General features: G+C 35.0%; 1 protein-coding gene across 1 annotated transcript; it reads left to right on the top strand.

Annotated features, from left to right (window-relative positions):
• Positions 1–14,662: 14,662 nt before the first annotated feature.
• Positions 14,663–16,920, top strand: LOC145592368 (uncharacterized). Its single transcript, XM_081648813.1, has one exon. The coding sequence runs from the start codon at positions 15,322–15,324 to the stop codon at positions 16,801–16,803; it is 1,482 nt and encodes a 493-aa protein (XP_081504939.1). The 5' UTR covers positions 14,663–15,321; the 3' UTR covers positions 16,804–16,920.
• Positions 16,921–19,367: the final 2,447 nt, after the last annotated feature.

Genomic DNA, 19,367 nt, shown 5'->3' with positions numbered 1-19,367 from the left:
ATGGTCTCCCTTAGATGATAGGTATGTTGTCATCTTCCGCAATTTCAAGCACAATGAAATCAACGGAAATGGTAAACTCTCCTATCTTGAGGAGGACATCCTCAATTCTACCCTTGGAAAACTTAATAGAACGGTCGGCTAATTGAAGGGTCATGTTGGTTCAGAGGAGTTCACCTAGCTTAAGTTTCTTAAAAAAATAGAATATGGCATTATGCTAATATTAGAACCAAGATCACAAAGAGCATTTTGGAAGAAATTACCATTGATTTTGCAAGGGATGGAGAAAATCTGGGATTTTTCATCTTTGGGGGTAAGTCATTATGGATTAAAGCACTACAACACTCCCCAATCTTCACCGATTCTGCCTCATTACACTCTCTTTTGCCACTCAAAATTTCCTAAAGGAACTTAGAATAGTTTGACATTTGTGTCAAAGCATCGGTGAAAGGAATAGAAAGATGGATTTCCCTAAGCATATCAAGAGATCTCCCAAATTGATCATCAATCCTGCTCCTCAAGAATTTTTTAGGGTAAGGAATTTTAGGTTTGATCACATCCTTCTGCACACTCTCTTCAATCTTTTCCTTCTCATTGGAACCTTTACTCTCTTTACTTGATGTTTATCCTCATCACATGAATCACTCTCCTTCTCACATTCTTTACTCTTCCTAGAAGCATTCTCTTCAAGAACCTTACCACTCTTAGTGGTAATAGAATAAATCGGTTTCTTTAGGATCAATCCCTTGAGAGGGTAGATAAGTAGGACTAGAACTCTCTTTTAAAGTGTTTGCTAGTTGAGTGATTTGAGTTTCAAGCATCTTGCTATCTGTCACCATCTCATTGAACTTCTTATCACTCACCATCATATACTTGTTCAAAATCTTGGTTTGATTTTCAATTATTTCTTCTAAATAAGACATAGAAGAAGAATATTGAGCATAAGGATTATCACCTTAGCCTTGAGTTCTTGGAGCAAAACCGGGGGGGACCCCTTTGAGCATTGTTTTGAAAATTTCCCCTATTTTAATTACTCCAATTACCCCAACCTTGATTTTGGCCATAGTTTTTATTGTGGTTACCAACATTGGTTATGGTTCCCATATCCTTGGCCTTGACTTTGGCTACTATAACCTTGGTTGTTATAGTTTCCTCGGAAACCTTGGTTTCCTTGGTTCCTATAACTCCCATTTTGGTTATAGTTGTCAAAGTTTCCTTGTTGATGATAATTCCTATTCCCTTGGTTCCTTTGATTATCAAACCTTGAACCATTGTTGTTATAGGACACAAAACTCACATGCTCATTATCATTGTTATTAACATCATCACATCCATCCACAAATGCCTGAGGGCAATTAGAAGAATCATGCTCATATGAACCACAAACATCACAAAATAAGTATTCACTAGGCATGTTATTGGAAGTAGAAAGAGGAGTAGAGTTGGAGGATGTACCTTTCCCCTTATTGTGGGAGGGAATAGGCGCTTGAGACGAAGAACTCTCTAATTTAGCTTTGATAGAGATCATCTCCTTCCCTAGATTCGATATTTGTGAAGACAAGTTGTTAATAGCATTGAGGTGATCAACCGAGTACACCGTAGAGCCAATCTTGCTTGTTGATTCTCGTTCACTGTGTTGCCAATCCATATAATGTCTCACTATGTCTTCAATAATATCCACAAATTCCTCTTCCGTTTTGTTCATGATAGGTCCTCCGGCTCCCGCATCAAGACAAGACTTCCCTTGAGGGCTTAGACCACCATAAAATATTTGGATGATTTGATAGGTAGGAATCCCATGGTGTGGGCACTCTCTTTGGTACTCCTTATTCCTTTCCCATGCTTCATACAAACTCTTACTTGGCTTTTGCTTAAAGCTTTGGATAAGTGCTCTTGCCTCAGTCATTTTCTTTTGGGGGTAAAGTCGAGATAGGAACTCTTTTGTCACCTCATCCCAAGTCCTTAGGACCATTCCAAGGCACGTCCAATGAGAGAGAAAGGAAAAGGCTTAAGGCGGATGAATTCTTGATAAACCCCATTCACTTTGATGGTATTGCAATATTTTACAAATTCCTTGAGGTGATTTAGGGGACTCTCGTGCTTGGCACCGCTAAATTGAAGCCTCTCTATCAAAGTAATCATTTTCGGTCTAATCTCAAAATCATTCGCCGGAGTTGTAGCTGGAGCAATCCCGCTGTTAAACCTATATGCACCCGGAGTTGCCCATTCCTCCAATGCCACTCTTGGATTTGCACCCATGCTTTCTTGTTCTTCTTCTTGTGGTTCTTTTCACTTGAAAGGCTAGAATTCAAAGAACGGTTGGCAACTCTTATCTTCGTAATTATGCGCACAACTTTCGAATCAAATGGCACTAGAGAACGACCACGTTCTCTATGCATACAATCTCAAGAGAAAATATTAGTAGCACGGCTACAAATATAATGTACCCTAAAAGGGAAAAATATTTTTTGTTTCCAAATAAGATGAAATAGACTCAACAACTATAACAAACAACTACGCCACTCCCCGGAAATGGCGCCATTTGATGGGAGATCTAAACATGTCGTTAAATGCTTAAAACCTCATCGACAAAATTTAAAAACTCAACCAATCCTAGACAAAGTATAGGGCAAGTCAAGGCCAAACCACGAGGAATAGGGGGATGATTGTTATAGTCTAATGTTAAGGTTAAGCTAAATCGAAGACTAGAAAGGAGGTCGGAGTAAACTAAGGATTCAAACAATTAATCAAATATGGAAATTCAATATCACAAGCACTAGGGATTTAGGATCCACATACACTTATTATATTAGAAATGCTAATTGGAGGGGAGATTGACCAATCAAACGTTACAAGGGAAAATAGCAATTGCAGTCAAGAGAACTCAAAGAGCTATCTCCTAGAAATCAAACTAGGGTTCACTAAGGATGACTAACAAGGAGAATCACAAATCAAATTCAATCGATAAATATAATCCCTAAATTAATGGTTCGTGTCATTAGAGATCACAATGCAATCTAGCTAGAAAATCAAGGTTAGCTACTCCTTAACAATTCAAAGACATGCACAATTCTATCAACCAATTTAATCACAACATTGAATCAATCAAAATCCACCAATTATCTATGATTTATCGTTCATGCATGCTTCGCCATATCCCTAGCAAGGAAACTCACTAAACATGGTGGAAATGAAGAACAAAACTAGAATAATCATCAAAATCATCATCATCTTTGCAAACAAACTATTAAGAAACAAATCAATCAATAAACTTGAAAATACAACAAATTATCAAAATTGAATATAAAAGATTGAATTAAGAAGCAGAAGATTCTTACAAAATTTGATCAAATCAAAGGAAATGTGCTTGCATTCAAAGAAGAAGGAAATCAAATGTAGAAATCATCAAATTCTCTCAAGTTTCTCTCTCTAAAGTCTAGTTATAAAATCTCTTCTCAAAACTTCTACCAAAAAACTTCTCTCTCTAAAAATAGAAGGAAATTCTATATATAGTAAAACTAACTAAGGTGAAATAAGTTGGCCGTCCAAAAGAGACCCGTACAAGCACCCTCACTCTAGAATGCGTGACCGCAAAGAAAAGGGTACGAAACAGGAAACCCAGGTGGCGCGCCCGCGCCCCTGGAGCAAGGGATCTCCTCCGAGCGTTCATCAATGCAAGTGGTGCGCTCCTCTTGAACGTCATTGGGTATGGTAGTCCCAAAATGAGTTGACGATGGGTTCAAAATCACATTTTCATGTGAGCGCAGCATGAGAGCGCAAAGTCTTGGAACAAGTCATCCCTTACTTTGTGAGCCATAAGGGAGCATCTACCTTGCACTTTAAACATGCTCTATCACGAGGAATCACCATGAAAGGCCTTAGACTCCATCTTTCTCCTGAAAATAAAGAAAAACAACCAAATAAAAGGAAAAAAGCGATAAAAACTACGAAAATACAAGAAAAAGGGAAAAACTACTAGGAAAGGACCAACTAGAGAATAAACTAAGGGAAAAGACATAAAGAAAGCTTTAAAAGCAAGTAAAATCACCCTAAAATAACGCTATTTGAGTGCCATAAATGACACTCATCAGGCTTCTTGGTGCATATGACATATCGTTAGAAAGCATTTCAAGTCTATTATTCAATGCAACATGTCTCTAATCCGATCTCTAGAACTCAAGTTATGCTCAAAAGAGTGGACAAGGGTCAGTTTTACCACTTTGTAAAATGTCGTTTAACTTCGTTTCTAACTCAAATTCATTTTCGAAAGGTGCATAGAGCCCCTTAAGGATGATATTTTCATTTCCCATGCATAAAATCCTCAGATTCGTCATCCATGAGCATAAATCCCTTTGATTAATGAACTCAATCCATTGACTTATATTCAAATATCATTCAAATCAACCTACACACTTTAAAAGCATCCAAATGACTATAAAATCATTTGAAACATTAAGAAAAGCACAAACAAAGCGTAATAGAATGACATATGGTAGCTTATGTAGACACAACTCTAAAAACAGCCAAGAAGATTAACAAAATGCTATAAAACTAGTATAAATGTGCCTAAAAAACCTATATAAAAATGATTCACCATGTGTTAGGTGCTTATACTAGGTAGGTATCTTTCCTTTCTTTTGATATTGTAAGCACAACAGAGGTTTTTATTAATATAGGGCAAAGATTAGCAAGATCTCTCAGAGTTGCAGGGGATAACAAAGTTCGAGTTTTCCCAATAAATCTTCCATCTTGACAGTTGTTTCCGCCATATTCTGTAATCCCCATATTTTTAAATAATTTATAAATAAAATTTTAATTCATTTATAATATTTATTTGTATTTTTCCGAAATTTATTCTACATGTTTCAAATTATTTTTGGGTTAATAAACGATTTTATCACAAAGAAATTTTATAAACCTTGATTCTATAATTTATGCATACAAACAAAGCCTAGTCCATTTCATTTATTTAATAGGCCCATTGTTTTTATGAGGCCCAATATTCCTACTTACCCTCCCTATAACTCTCTCTCCTATAAATACCCCATAAATCCCTAAATTTTTCCCACACAAAAAGGTTAGTCTTATTTTCTTTCTCCTTTATTTTTTTTTCTTTTTCCTTGATTTTTTTTTCCTTTTTCCTTTTCTTTTTTTTCTTTTCCTTTCTTTTTTTTCTTACGTCAGTTTTCACTCACCCCTTACTGCCCGACCACCTGCTGTCGACCACCATACCGCTGACCACCTGACCTCGGCGCCTGCCGGCAACCGCCCCTTTTCTCCTTCCTCTTTTGTTTATTATTTTTCTTAATGTTATTTAATTATTTTGGGTTTAATTTATTTAATTGAAATTGATTAAATTAGTATCAAAACTATATTTTCTGATGGTTTAAACTATAAATTTTAGATTATTAATGTTATTTTAATTTTCAGATTTTATAATTATAAAACCTAGGGTTTTAATTTATTTAAATTGGAATTTTAGGGTTCTAATGATCAATTAATTTGGGGCTTTTGTACCTAATGTATTTATAATGATTAATTAAGCATAAAAACATGTTTTAAGGAAGTTTTAATGAGTTTTAAATCAAGTTATTATTGCTGGAAATTTATTTGGGTATTAATTTTTTATTATTGGTTGTTTTCTAGGAGGTGATTATTCCCTAGGAGACTATTAATTGGTTAAAAGTGGCATAAAGAATTGTTTATACAAGGTACGTACATGTCTACTTTGTTGTAAGTAGTATCATGTTTAGGTACCAAAAAGAAAGAACTTAGTTTCATGTTTAGGGAACTCTTGGATGGAAATTGTTTGGTTAAACATTGAATTAATTCATGTGCTTATATTTATGAGACATGTTTTGGGGAATTGATTTATGTTTGTATGGAATGTTGATACAAGCATATTTTTATTGGATTGATTTGATAACCACATTTGGATTATTGAAGGACTGGAATTTAATGGTTTAAGTGGAATGAATTTATTAATTATTCCATGATGAGGTTATTATTATTATATTTATTACTCAATCATGACTTGATAGTATGTTGAGTAAAGGTAAATTAAGACGAAATGGTTAGGTGGGTTGACTATGTTCAACAATTTTGGATATTTGGAATTTAATGGAATTAAAGGTCAATTTGTGATGTGATCATCATTGTCCTAAATAAGAATAAAAGTGAAATATATGTATGATTACTATGTATGGTTTACTTGAATGAGTCGGCTATTAATTAAACATGTAATCACGTAAAGTGAAACATGGATGAGCAATAAAACTCTAGAAAGCATGCACTTCTAGAGTATTGACAATTATGGGTTGGGGTACACGGTGGTAGCCCGTGGCTTTCCGAGACTTGTTTGATCAACATGTCCTCTTTTCTTTTGGTATTTACATTTTTATTTTATATTGAAAGTTAGATGGGATCCTAGACTAACTTTGTGAGAATGGAGTTACTCTCATTCTTACATCGCGCTAAACTTTTATTTAAATGGTCATTTGTGACCAAAATGATTTGGTGGGTTGGACAACCTCGTCTATTGCTTACTCCAAATTAATTTAATTTAATTAAATATAAAGAGTCAAGTGTATGGAATTGTTTAATGATGTTGAGTTGATTGAACTATTTAGTGAGGAGTCTAGGTTAATGAATTCATGTTGAATGTTTATTTATCTTGATTAGTTGAGCATGTTAGGGTTGTTGCGTTGTAGCTTGTATGTACTCAGTTTTGCTGATTGCGTGCTTTTATGTGTGTGTGTGTGTATGGGGTTTTTTTTTGTCATGGCCATCGCCTTTCAATGACCCCGTGATGATCCAATTATTACACTTGTATTATTGGGGAGCAGTATTACACAGGTTATCTTGATGATGTGAAGTTTGGGGATGTGGCATACACATTGTCAAGGTATTGGTGTGATTGAGAGTATTCGTTCTTTGTGTTGAACTTAGTTATGAATTGTTATTCATTTATGATTTGGGTTTTTAATATTGGTTTGGTTTTAAATAAGGGCCCTTATGGTTCCATTTTGTAAGTTTTGACTTATTGGTTTTCTAAAATATATTATTTTAAAATTTAAGTTGGATTTTTCGCTACGATACTTTGATATAGCCCTAACATTTTAAAACGTAGCGGTAACATGTCAATGGTTCTCCTCTATTTTATTTAAAGTAAGTGGTTTGAAAAAGGGAGAATTATTGGGGTGTTACATATTCTCCATATGATTTTGTTGTAAGTCTTCCCAACTTGGCTCTAACTGAGTTTAACCTTCCAGATACACCAGGGTCTCCAACTCAATTGATGTTAATGAATTTTTGAATTCAACTCATTCTAGTTGGTCGAATAAAAGGTTAAGGGAAGAGCAAGAGGTTTTGACTAGACCTCTTGCCATGCTTCTTGTTTCTCCGAATTGGTTCCTAGTGTCAGTCAATCAAGATTCACCATTATCTGGATCCTCCGGGGGCGAGGGCCAAACTCCACTTCGCTCTGCGCGCTAAAAACGTTGCTTCTGTCGGCCTTTCTGTGCATTGGCATGGTGAGAAAAAGCTTTTTGGATTTGCAATGGGGTGAAAAAAACAATGCACAACTCCCGATCGTTTGTTAGATTTTTTTTTTAAAAAAAAAAAGGGGATTTCAATATTTAGATGCATGACAAAGGTGGGAAATTCAATAGCCATGCCTAATATCAACATGTCAAGAGTTTGAGGAATGGAGGTTGGATCAAATTTGGGGAAAGGAAAGGGAAAAAGAATTGCAACATAGGGGATAAAGGCAATTAAGGTCAAATCAACAATCATATACACATGGGTAGAAAGGCAAGTAATTAAGATCGAGAGAAAAAAAATTCAATTAAAATCAAATCAATAGTCACACCGAAAGAAAATATAAACAATTAAGATAAAATCAATAATCACGCGAGATGAAAGGCAACCAGTTAAGATAATGAAATTAAACAAAAAATTCAGGAATGTAAAGCGTGAACTTCAATTATATGTAGCATTAAAATATATTAAAATATAGACCAAGTAAATAAGGGGGAAAAGTTCAATTGATTTCTCCTAAATTGGGAAAATATTTAAAATTTTTAAAAAAAAATTAAAATTAATTAATAGTCACGTAGGGGTAAAAAGGTATAAAAAAAAAACAAAAAACAAAAAAATCAATCACATTGGGTGAAAAAGGCATATAAGATCAAATTAACTATGCAAGGGGAAATATCCAAACGATATCATGAAAACTAAACTAAGAAAGAATTAAATTGAATGAGATGGGTGTAAGTAGGGATGACAATGGTCTAGGACCCTACCTAAACCTTATCGGACTCTACCCAAACCTTGTCGGGTCGTACCCTAAAATACAGGTTTGTGGGTCTTTTTTTTAGATATTGTGGGTACATGAAGGTTATGGATCTAGGTGGCATCGGATAGGGTAAGGGTTTGGGATAAATGTTTCCAGACCATACCCTAGACTCTTAAGACCCATACCCCAACCAAACCAATACATTGACTCTCACAATATACAATTCTCTTATCAATCATTAATTATAATATTTTTTTTATTTAATCGTTTTATGCTATGTCAAATTAATAGGTCATGTTCTTAGGGCTGGAAAACGGATCAGGTCGGGTCGGCTTCGTGTTCGGGTCAACTAATTTCGGGTCAGCTACCCCCCAACCCGAACCAGATCCATTTAACTTTTCAGGTTGTAAACCCCAACCTAAAATTGATTTTTTCGGGTTTGGGTCCCCCCGAAATTGACCTTATTTAACCTGTTTTTTTTTTTTTTTTTTGGTTTAATTCATGTTATTTAACCTGAAATTGACCTGAAACTAACCTAATTTTTTTGTCAAATAGCTTGATATTATCAAACCTTCTGATATTTTCGAACACTCAAGTTCATAGGCTCAATGCTTTAATTGAAACCAAAATAAACAACATAATCTATTAAAACCAAAATTAACCAAATGAAGTGTGTTTGTGCTTAATGAGTGAGTAATAAAAATAAAAAATAATACATTACAAGGGATTTAACAAAAACATGAAAATAGAAAACATCATCAGATTCGCATATATACTAGCGTGTAATAAATGGGTACAAAACTAAAAACTTTATTGACTTATATAACCAATCGGTATTTGTAAAGAACAAGGTAGTGCCATAGACATTATTGCTAGGTGTGTATACGGCTAGCCCTTGCCATCATCAGTAGTGTCGTGACACTACTTATTCTACCATAATTCAACTACACTGTAGGCTCTACATTAGAGATTGATGAAGTTTGAACTCTTGCAAGTTGTTGAATGGCTTGAATCGTGATGTTCGTGAAAGAGAGGAAGGCATGGAGAGGCAAAGGATTTTAGATTTTTAGGGTCTGAATTCTTAAGAGTTGAAATATAAAAAATTGAGATGAAAAATGAAATATCAGAGAGAAAGAACTTCTAACGGCTGAGAGGAGTGAAAATGAGAGAGGATTTTAGGATTTTAGCTTTTATAAGGACCTAAATATGGGCTTGGGTTGTTTTGAGACTTTCAGTTTGTTTCCTCCGTTTTTTTTTTCTTTTCTTTTTTAATTTTTGAATTAGACCGGTCATTTTCGGGTTGGAAATTTCAACCTTAACCAAACCCATTTAATTTCAGGTCGGGTTTGTGTTGACCCATTTAAGTTTTCGGGTCGAAAATCTCAACCCTAACCCGATATTTTCAAGTAGGGTTCAGGTCGTGTGTTTCGGGTCGGGTCAACTTTTGCCACCCCTACTTGTTCTTAGGGTTGGCAAACGGATTAGGTCGGGTCGGGTTCGTGTTCGATCGGGTCAACTGATTTCGGGTCAGCTACCCCCCAACCCGAACCTGATCCACTTAAATTTTCGGGTTGTAAACCCAACCTGAATCTGAGTTTTTCGGGTTCGGGTCAACCCAAAATTGACCTTATTTAACCTGATTTTTTTTTGTTTGGTTTAATTCAGGTTATTTAACCTGAAATTGACCCGATTTTTTTTTTCAAATAGCTTGATATTATCAAACCTTCTGATATATTCAAACACTCAAGTTCATAGGCTCAATGCTTCAATTGAACCAAAATAAACAACATAATCTATTGAAACAAAAATTAACCAAATAAAGTGTGTTTATACTTAATGAGCGAGTAATAAAAATAAAAAATAATACATCAAAAGGAATTTAACAAAAGCATGAAAGAAGAAAACATCATCAGATTCGCATATATACTAGCGTGTAAATAAATGGGTACAAAACTAAAAACTTAGTCTATCTAGCTTTATTGACTTATATAACCAATGGGTTTTTTTAAAGAACAAGGTAGTGCCATAGACATTATTTCTAGGTGTGTATACGGCCAGCCCTTGCTATCATTATTAGTGTCGCGACACTGCTCATTCTACTATAATTCAATTGCACTGTAGGATCTACATTAGAGATCGATGAAGTTTGAACTCTTGAAGGTTGTTGAATGTCTTGAATCTTGATGTTCGTGAAGGAGAGGAAGGCATGGAGAGGTAAAGGATTTTAGATTTTTAGGGTTTGAATTCTTAAGAGTTGAAATATTAAAAATTGAGATGAAAAATGAAATATCAGAGAGAAAGAACTTCTAATGGCTGAGAGGAGCGAAAATGAGTGAGGATTTCAGGGTTTTAGCTTTTATAATGACCTAAATATGGGCTTGGGCTAGTTTCAGACTTTTAGTAAGTTTCCTCCGTTTTTTTTTTCTTTTTTTTTTTATTTGGAAAATTCTCTTTGGTAAACTCCAAGATTATAAAATTCTAAGTGGTAAACAAAGTTTTTTAAAATTATCTTTGGTACTCCTAAACTTTTTATAATTATTAATGGTGCCATTAATTATCATATTTTATAAAAAATTTAACTATAGTTAGGTTTTTTTTATTTTTTTAACAATAACATTTAACTATAGTTAGGTTTTTAATTATTTTTTAAATAATTTAATAATTATACTAAAATTTTTAAAAAAAAAAAAAATAAACCACCCCTTCCCCCCACCCACTGCCAGCTCCCCCTCCCCTGCACCCACCCACGCCGGCGGCCAACCCCCAGCCGGAACGCCTGGCCTCCCCACCTCCGACCGGGGCGACGCCCAGCCTCCCTCACCTCTCGCACCTCCTCTCTTTCTCCTTTCTCCCACCGTCGCCCACCCGCACGTTCTCTCTTTCCCATTTCCCCCACCACCGCCGGCAGAAATTCGACCAAAAAACACCCAGAAATTTGACCCAAAACCCCCAGAAACTCAACCAACAAACCCCCATCAAATTCGACCCTAAAGTCCCATCAAATTCAACAACAAATAGCAATCAAATCAACACCCATAATCGGAAAAAATTCAGAGCTACAATCCCCCAATTTCGAGCAAAACACCAAAAAAAAACCCTAAGAAATTCGAACCCACACCAACCTGGAAAAATTGAGCAAATTCGAGCATAAATCCTCCATTTAGAGCAAAAAAATCGGGATAAGGGAGGGGTGGGTGGTGGGCTGGGTGGCCGGGGTTTTCGGGGATGGAGGAGAGGTCGCCGAGGGTTTTTGGGGTGGGGGACGTTTCCAGGTGGTTTCGAGGGTGGGGGAGGTGAGGTTCCAGGTGGTTTCAAGGGAAGAGAGGTGGAAATCGAAGAAGGAGGGGAATGGCTGGTCGCCGGCGCCAGAAAAGGGGAGGGGGTCTGGGTGGCAGTGGCGCCGGCAAAGGGAGGGCTGGTGGTCGGGGCTGCTGGTTGGGTGGGTTTTTTTTTTTTGAAAAATATTTCTATAATAATTTAATTATTAAAAAAAAAAAAAAAAAAAAAAAAACAAACTATAGTTTAGGATTTTTTATTAAAATAACACTTATCAATGGTAATCAAAATTTAGGTTTACCATTGATAATAAAATTTAAGAATGTTCACCACTTGGAAACTTAAAAACTTGGAGTTCACCAAAGAGAATTTCCCTTTTTATTTTTTTATTTTCGAGTTAGACGGGTCATTTTCGGGTTGAAATTTTCAACCTTAACCTAACTCATTTAATTTCAGGTCGGGTTCATGTTGACCCATTTAAGTTTTTAAGTCGAAAATCTCAACCCTAACCCAATATTTTCAGGTTGGGTTCAGGTCGTGTTTTCCGGTCGGGTCAACTTTTGCCACCCCTACATGTTCTTAAGGATGGCAAACGGATCAGGTCGGGTCGGGTTTGTGTTCGGGTCACCTGATTTCGAGTCAGCTACCCCCCAACCCGAACCTGATCCATTTAACTTTTCAGGTTGTAAACCCCAACCTGAACCTGATTTTTTTGGGTTCAGGTCAACCCAAAATTGACCTTATTTAACCTGAGTTTCTTTTTTTTTTTTTTTTTAATTCAGGTTATTTAACTTGAAATTGACCTGAAACTAACCTGATCAAATAGCTTGATATTGTCAAGCCTTCTGATATATTCAAACACTCAAGTTCATAGGCTCAATGCTTCAATTGAAACCAAAATAAACAACATAATCTATTGAAACCAAAATTAACTAAATGAAGAATGTTTGTGCTTAATGAGCGAGTAATAAAAATAAAAATAATACATTACAAGGGATTTAATAAAAACATGAAAAAAGACAACATCATCAGATATGCATATATACTAGCGTGTAATAAATGGGTACAAAACTAAAAACTTATATAACCAATGGGATTTTGTAAAGAACAAGGTAGTGCCATAGACATTATTGCTAGGTGTGTATATGGCCAGCCCTTACTATCATCAGTGTGTCACGACACTGCTCATTCTACCATAATTCAACTGCAGTGTAGGATCTACGTTAGAGATTGATGAAGTTTGAACTCTTGCAAGTTGTTGAATGACTTGAATCGTGATGTTCGTGAAGGAGAGGAAGGCATGGAGAGGCAAAGGATTTTAAATTTCTAGGGTTTGAATTCTTAAGAGTTGAAATATAAAAAATTGAGATGAAAAATGAAATATCAGAGAGAAAGAACTTCTAACGGTTGAGAGGAGTGAAAATAAGAGAGGATTTTAGGTTTTAGCTTTTATAAGGACTTAAATATGGGCTTGGGCTGATTTTAGACTTTCAGTAAGTTTCCTCCATTTTTTTTTCTTCTTTTTTTTTTAATTTTCGGGTTAGATGGGTCATTTTCGGGTTGGAATTTTCAACCTTAACCTAACCCATTTAATTTCAGGTCGTGTTCGTGTTGACCCATTTAAGTTTTAAGGTCAAAAATCTCAACCCTAACCCGATATTTTCAGGTTGGGTTTTGGTCGGGTCAACTTTTGCCACCCCTACATGTTCTTATATATTAGTTTATTTGTTTTTTGCACAATACATTAAATCATACACCAAAGAATAGACAAGTAAAATTTGGGGAAAAAAGTTGGTAAAGGACCTAAATTGAACCCTGAACCCTACCCAAATCCTATTAGACTCGTAGGGTCCAAGTAAGGGTTTCGAGTCCAGGTAAGATTAAAAATTTCGGGTCCAAGTATTACTAGACCCTCCTACCTAGACCCTAGCCATTGCCGCTCTAGGTGTGAGAACCAAACTTTTGGTAATGAGAAGGAAAAAAGGTAATAAAATAATATTGGGGTGTCCATACCACAAAAAGAGATATGACAATTATAGTAAGACGAATGTAATTGAAAAGTGTAATAGTTAATTAGGATGAAGTCAAGGACAATAATAGTTGTTTGATTGTATATTTATTACTGTGGTAAAAGAGAAAACTTTAGGTCAGAGATACAATATAAGTAGGAGGAAGAAGAGAGTTATTTTTAGGAAATCGTCCAGAGTCTTTGGTCACTTCTAATCTCAATGTTAGGCCATAAATAAATTAGAAGAGAAAGATGACATGAGTACTATTATAACTTTATAATATCTCAATTCAAGCATTGCTTAGCTTATAATAACTGTATATATCAATTAATAAATTGAATTCATGATTATTGGTATCAAATTGTGCTTTGATGGTATGAAGTACCTTCCTAATAACAAATGATTTTTCATTAATAGTATTAACAAATGCGAAAATTAGAATTTCACTTTTATTACCAATATAAATTTATTTAGTATTAACATGATTACATCAACTGTTTAAATACTCAATACTCACTACAACTTAATACAAAAAAGCATTGTTATAGTATTAATAATTAAAGATATTCTAGATTGATAATTTTTTAATTCACAATCATAGAATTTCAGTCATTCATTAACCTCATTTAATCTCATCAATCTTATACCATAATGGGAAATTATTGTAGATGCTTCTCAAACGATTCAGATTTAAACACACACACACATGATCACCCCCACAAACCCTACAAACAAAAAATTGACACCTATTCCAAACCCTTTCTTTAATTTAATTTCTTTCTTCAAAGAAAAAAAGAGCTATCTTGAAAAAACAAAAGATAAAAAGGGAAACCCCAGCCTAGAAAAGGCAAAAAAAATAAATTTAATTTAATTTTAAATTAAAAAAAATTTAATTAAAAACAAAAAAATTAATCATAAATAAAAATAAAATAAAAATATTAACCTCCAAAAATGCAGCTGTTGCCGTCACCAATGTCCCTTCCTTACCACTTCTCAGGTTCAACTGGTGCAGGCTCCAACAATTTTCATTTTATTACTTATAACCCTTCTTTCTTCTTTTCAATCACCCCCTCTTAATTTTCCCCTAAATTTATTAAAATTAATTATAAAAAAAAACCCTAATTTTCCTTCATTGACTTCAGCCATTTCTGCTTTCTCTCTCCTGTTCTGGGGTTTTCTTGTGAAGATTGTTCTTGAAATTCTTCAAAAATGGGCTTTCATGGAATCTGTCTTTAATGGGTAAATCTTTGAATCTTGTTTTTTTAAGCTAAATTTTTGTTTTTTATTTCTGGGTATTTCCCCTTTTTTCTGGGGTTTTTATGGATGTGATCAATTTGATTCGATACTCATCGCCGAATCTTCATGAGATCCTGTGGTTTGTTCATGTCTTCATTTGATCATTCGCTTAATTATACCTCATCTTTTATCTGTCAAATAGATCAGTTTTTATTCCTCTTTTCGAATTACAAACGATGGATTCTGGAATTCTAACCCTAGTTTTTTGCTTTTGTTTTCATTGGATTCGTCCTTATTTTTATCTGTGATAATTAAAAAAAATTAAAACACAAAAAAGAAAGAAAGAAATTTGTTGGTGGGTGTTTTGATTTGGAGTTTGATTGATTGACAAATATGGAAAAAATAAAGAATTACGATGGTGATTTCATTTGTTATTAGTTCAGAAAAATTGAAAACCCTAGATTTGGGGGAAAATAGAAGTGATTAACCAGGGTTAGAGATACATAGATGATGGGGGAAACTCTATTGACAACCTTATCGATTGAGAATTACCATCCATCTACTGTGTTGTCCATGGATTCAAGCTCCTCGTCTCATGACGATTCTGAGAGAGATGTGAATCGGTCGGTCCTGCAATCGGGACCGCCCGATATCAATCTCCCGTTACCGGAAGAACTCAGCGTGCTCCCGCAATTGTGGAATGATAGTTGTGAGATTTTAGATGTTGGTCTAGGTCCTCAAGTTGTTACTGAGGGTGTGGCAATTGTGAATGTTCCTAAAGTGGGTAGGAAATGTGCTAAACGCGTTGATAGTATATGGGGTGCTTGGTTTTTCTTCAATTACTATTTCAAACCCGTGTTGAAGGATAATTCTAAGTGTAAGGTTACGAGAGATAGCAATGGTTGGGGTGGTTTCGATAAGTCTGACTTGAAACTTGATGCTTTCTTAGTACAGCATGATATGGAGAATATTTACATGTGGGTATTCAAAGGGAGGCCTGAGAATGCGCTAGGGAAGATGCAGTTGAGAAGTTTCATGAATGGACATTCTAGGCAAGGGGAGCGCCCGTTTCCTTTTAGTGTTGACAGGGGATTTGTGAGGTCTCACAAAATGCAGAGGAAGCATTATAGGGGCCTGTCCAACCCGCAGTGTGTTCATGGGATTGAATTGATTGGGTCACCTGATTTTACCGATTTAGATGAATGTGAAAGGAAGAGGTGGTTGGAGCTTACAGGTCGGGATACCAACTTCTCAATACCTGAGGAAGCAAGTGATTTTGGTTCTTGGAGAAATCTTCCACCAATGGAATTTGAGCTAGAGCGCCCTGCTCTCTCTACAAAGGGTGCTCAAAGAAAGGTGAGTCCTGATACAGGACTGAATTTCTCAACTCAGACATCTAAGAATGGTCTCAGCAACGGGGTGGATCTTTCTCATGTTGCTAAGAAGCAAAAGAAAGACTTAAATTCTAATGGTAGCATTGTCAATGGCTTTCTCCGAATCAATTCACAGCCTGACAGCGCATTGGATGTGGAATCTCATTTGGCTGAACCTGTATGGTCTAATGAATTTAGTGGGGTGATGAAGAATGTATATGGTCCTGTCACAGCTGCAAAAAGTATATACGAAGATGAAAAGGGGTTCTTGATTATTGTTAGCTTGCCCTTTGCTGATCCTCAGAGTGTGAGAGTTACATGGAAGAATACCCCTACACATGGAATTGTGAAGGTAGCTTGTGTTAGCACAGGTTGCTCACCCCTGATTAAGAGACATGGCAGGACATTCAAACTGTCTGACCCGATGCCAGAGCACTGCCCTCCTGGAGAGTTCGTTCGGCAGATTACCTTGCCTTCACGGATTCCAGAAGATGCAAAGCTTGAGGCTTATTGTGATGAAACGGGAACGGCACTTGAGATAATGGTCCCTAAACAACTTGCTGTACTGGAAGAGCATGAAGTCCATGTTTGCCTTCGACCTTCTCCTTGGGTTTGAATTAGTTTAATTATTATGAAGTCTTAATGTAAGAACTATTTAAGATGTTTACTATGGTAACTATCCCAGCATTGATAACTAACTGTACCACATATAAAGGACACGCGTTGAAGTTTACTTGGTGTTCTTGATAATTTTTTTCCTGTTTTCATACCATTATTTTTTGTGCATAAGTTCTCGACTCAGTCCAATTCTTATCAGAAAATGGACTCTGCTTATCTATTTTCCAGGAAGCATTATCTAATGCAATGGCTTAGTACAGAAGCTCTTACTGACTTTCTGGTAGGCCGTTCATCGACGCTTCTTTGGTCTCTACCAATGGTAGGATCCACCAAGGATATTGTTGTTGGTGAATTTGCGATATTTTCTCAACCTTGTTGAACACGTGGATCAACTGGTAGGGCTAATTGTAGCAATATCCCTGTTCTCTTTTACCAATTCTAGAGGGAACTACGTCGATACCTTTATTGAATCCTTTAAGGCCGGGGTGGCGTAAATGGCTGTTGTTCTTGTATGTTGACGTCCATTAGATTTATGCAACATGCTACCCTAGCAAGCTTGCGCCCCACCCCTCATCTTTTCCTTTCCACTTGCTTTTGTCCTTTCATTATGTATTGTAGCTTTACAAGAGCCAAATAAAGGATTTATGGTGTTGTGTACGACTTAGCAAAACTAAAATTGTCTTTCGGAAGTATTAGAAAATGGCACTATCTCACTAGTACCATCTCGAGAGAGAATTTAGTTTGTTGTATATAAGTGAACCATAAAGTCTTATATGTAGTTGGTCACACGGTGTGGTCATCTATCATAAGGATTACTTTGTTAGTGTTATAGGGGTTACTTGTTCAGTTTTACAGGGATTAATTCGTCAATGTTATAAGGGTTACTTAAGAGTTATCTGGTTAGTATTGCTATAATTGAACGCATGTATTAGTTTTTGTCACGCGATATACGAAGTATTAGTTTTTTCAACCTCCTTTACATGATAAGTTGATAACTACTCTGTACTAAAACTAAGGCTTACATGATAAGTTGATAATTCATGGAATCCAAATCCGATTGCTGTTATCTGGAAGCATATTTGAGTGCCAAAAAAACAAACACCCGTTCCAATAAATCAAGTCAATAATAGAGGCTTCGAAAATTCATCAAATATTTTGTAATAAGAGACAGACTTTTCAGAATATGCCAAAGCTGTTAAAAGCAAATACACTATGATAAGTGAGTTTCCTTCCCCCAGTAAAAAAAAAAAAATAAATAAATAAATAAATAAAAAATAAATAAAAAAAAACTAATTGATGTGACTTTATTGACCTAGCCCATGACTATAATTGATTTGAACATATGGACCATGAACCTATTATAAGTTTGGTGATGAACATATTATAAGGGTTTGGGTCTGTTCTGATTTACTGAGTTGAATTGAATTAAACTGAATTGTTTATGAGAGAAGGAAATTAGGAACTGAACTGAACTAAAATTAAGCTAAAGAGAACAGGTCCTAAGTTTTGCAGTTTTATTTATCATAATCTTGTTGTTGAGAAAAAAAATTGTTTAAGGTAAAATTGTTTGTTTTTTGGCACAATTGGAGAGTTAATCGATTTGAATTTCTTGGTTGTGAACTGAGTTTATTGGAATTATTTGTAAAATAAAATTATTGAATTTATTAGTTATGAACTTTTCATAAGTTGTTTTCAAAAAACTTTTCACAAGTTCGCAGTTGCATATTATCATAATTTGTCGGTGTGAAAAAAAAAATTGCTAAGTAATATTGTTTGTTTTTGACACGTAATTAAGATTCATAAATATTAACGTTCTATATTAAAAATAGTCAAATTTCTTCTACTAATAACTCTAAGATCTTTAATTAATTACTTTATTTGTTTGTTTATATATATTTTTGTTAAATTTTATAAAGTTACTACTATCATACCAATGTAGTAAGTGTCTGTCTGGTTGAATTTAATCGCTCATTGAAAAAGGTTGTACATTAATGTTAGAGACAAGAGAGCAGGTGATTTTTTATTTTTTTTTTGTTTGATTTTATTTTTTAGATTTCATCTTTTTTGGTAAAGATGCTTAGGAATTGAGAATTTGGCTTTTGGAGCATCTCAATAAAAATGACTCTAAAATGATATTCAAATAAGTCCAATCTAATGGGCTAATCCCTTTATGTACTAATTCAATTATCTTACAGCTGAAAATCACATCCCAAAATCAGCAGATTTTCTAGTATAGTTCAGTTTTTGTGTTTTGTTAGATTTGCCAACTCAATTAACATTTTGATAGCATGTGATCCTTTGAGTCCATTAGACCTAGAGGCCTGATCTTAGAACTTTACCTTTTTCCAACCAAATTATTTGATAACTATAGGTCTCCCCAGTCTCCACTCCTGTGGGGGAACTAACATAAAAGTTTTTTTTTTTTTTTTTTTTTTTTCAGCCAAAATTGGGTACCAACTACTGTTTGGGTCTAGGGTCGGTGTAATGTTTGACAATTGATCGGAAATTCCATCAAATTATTAATTTTAATATTTTGTTAATTTTATTACTTTATTATTTAAC

The sequence above is a fragment of the Chenopodium album genome, chromosome 18 (genome assembly GCF_948465745.1).
Source record: "Chenopodium album chromosome 18, dcCheAlbu1.1, whole genome shotgun sequence".
NCBI lineage: Eukaryota > Viridiplantae > Streptophyta > Magnoliopsida > Caryophyllales > Amaranthaceae > Chenopodium > Chenopodium album.
The sequence above is the reverse complement of the archived record's forward strand: the minus strand, read 5'-3'. Positions and strand labels throughout refer to the sequence as shown.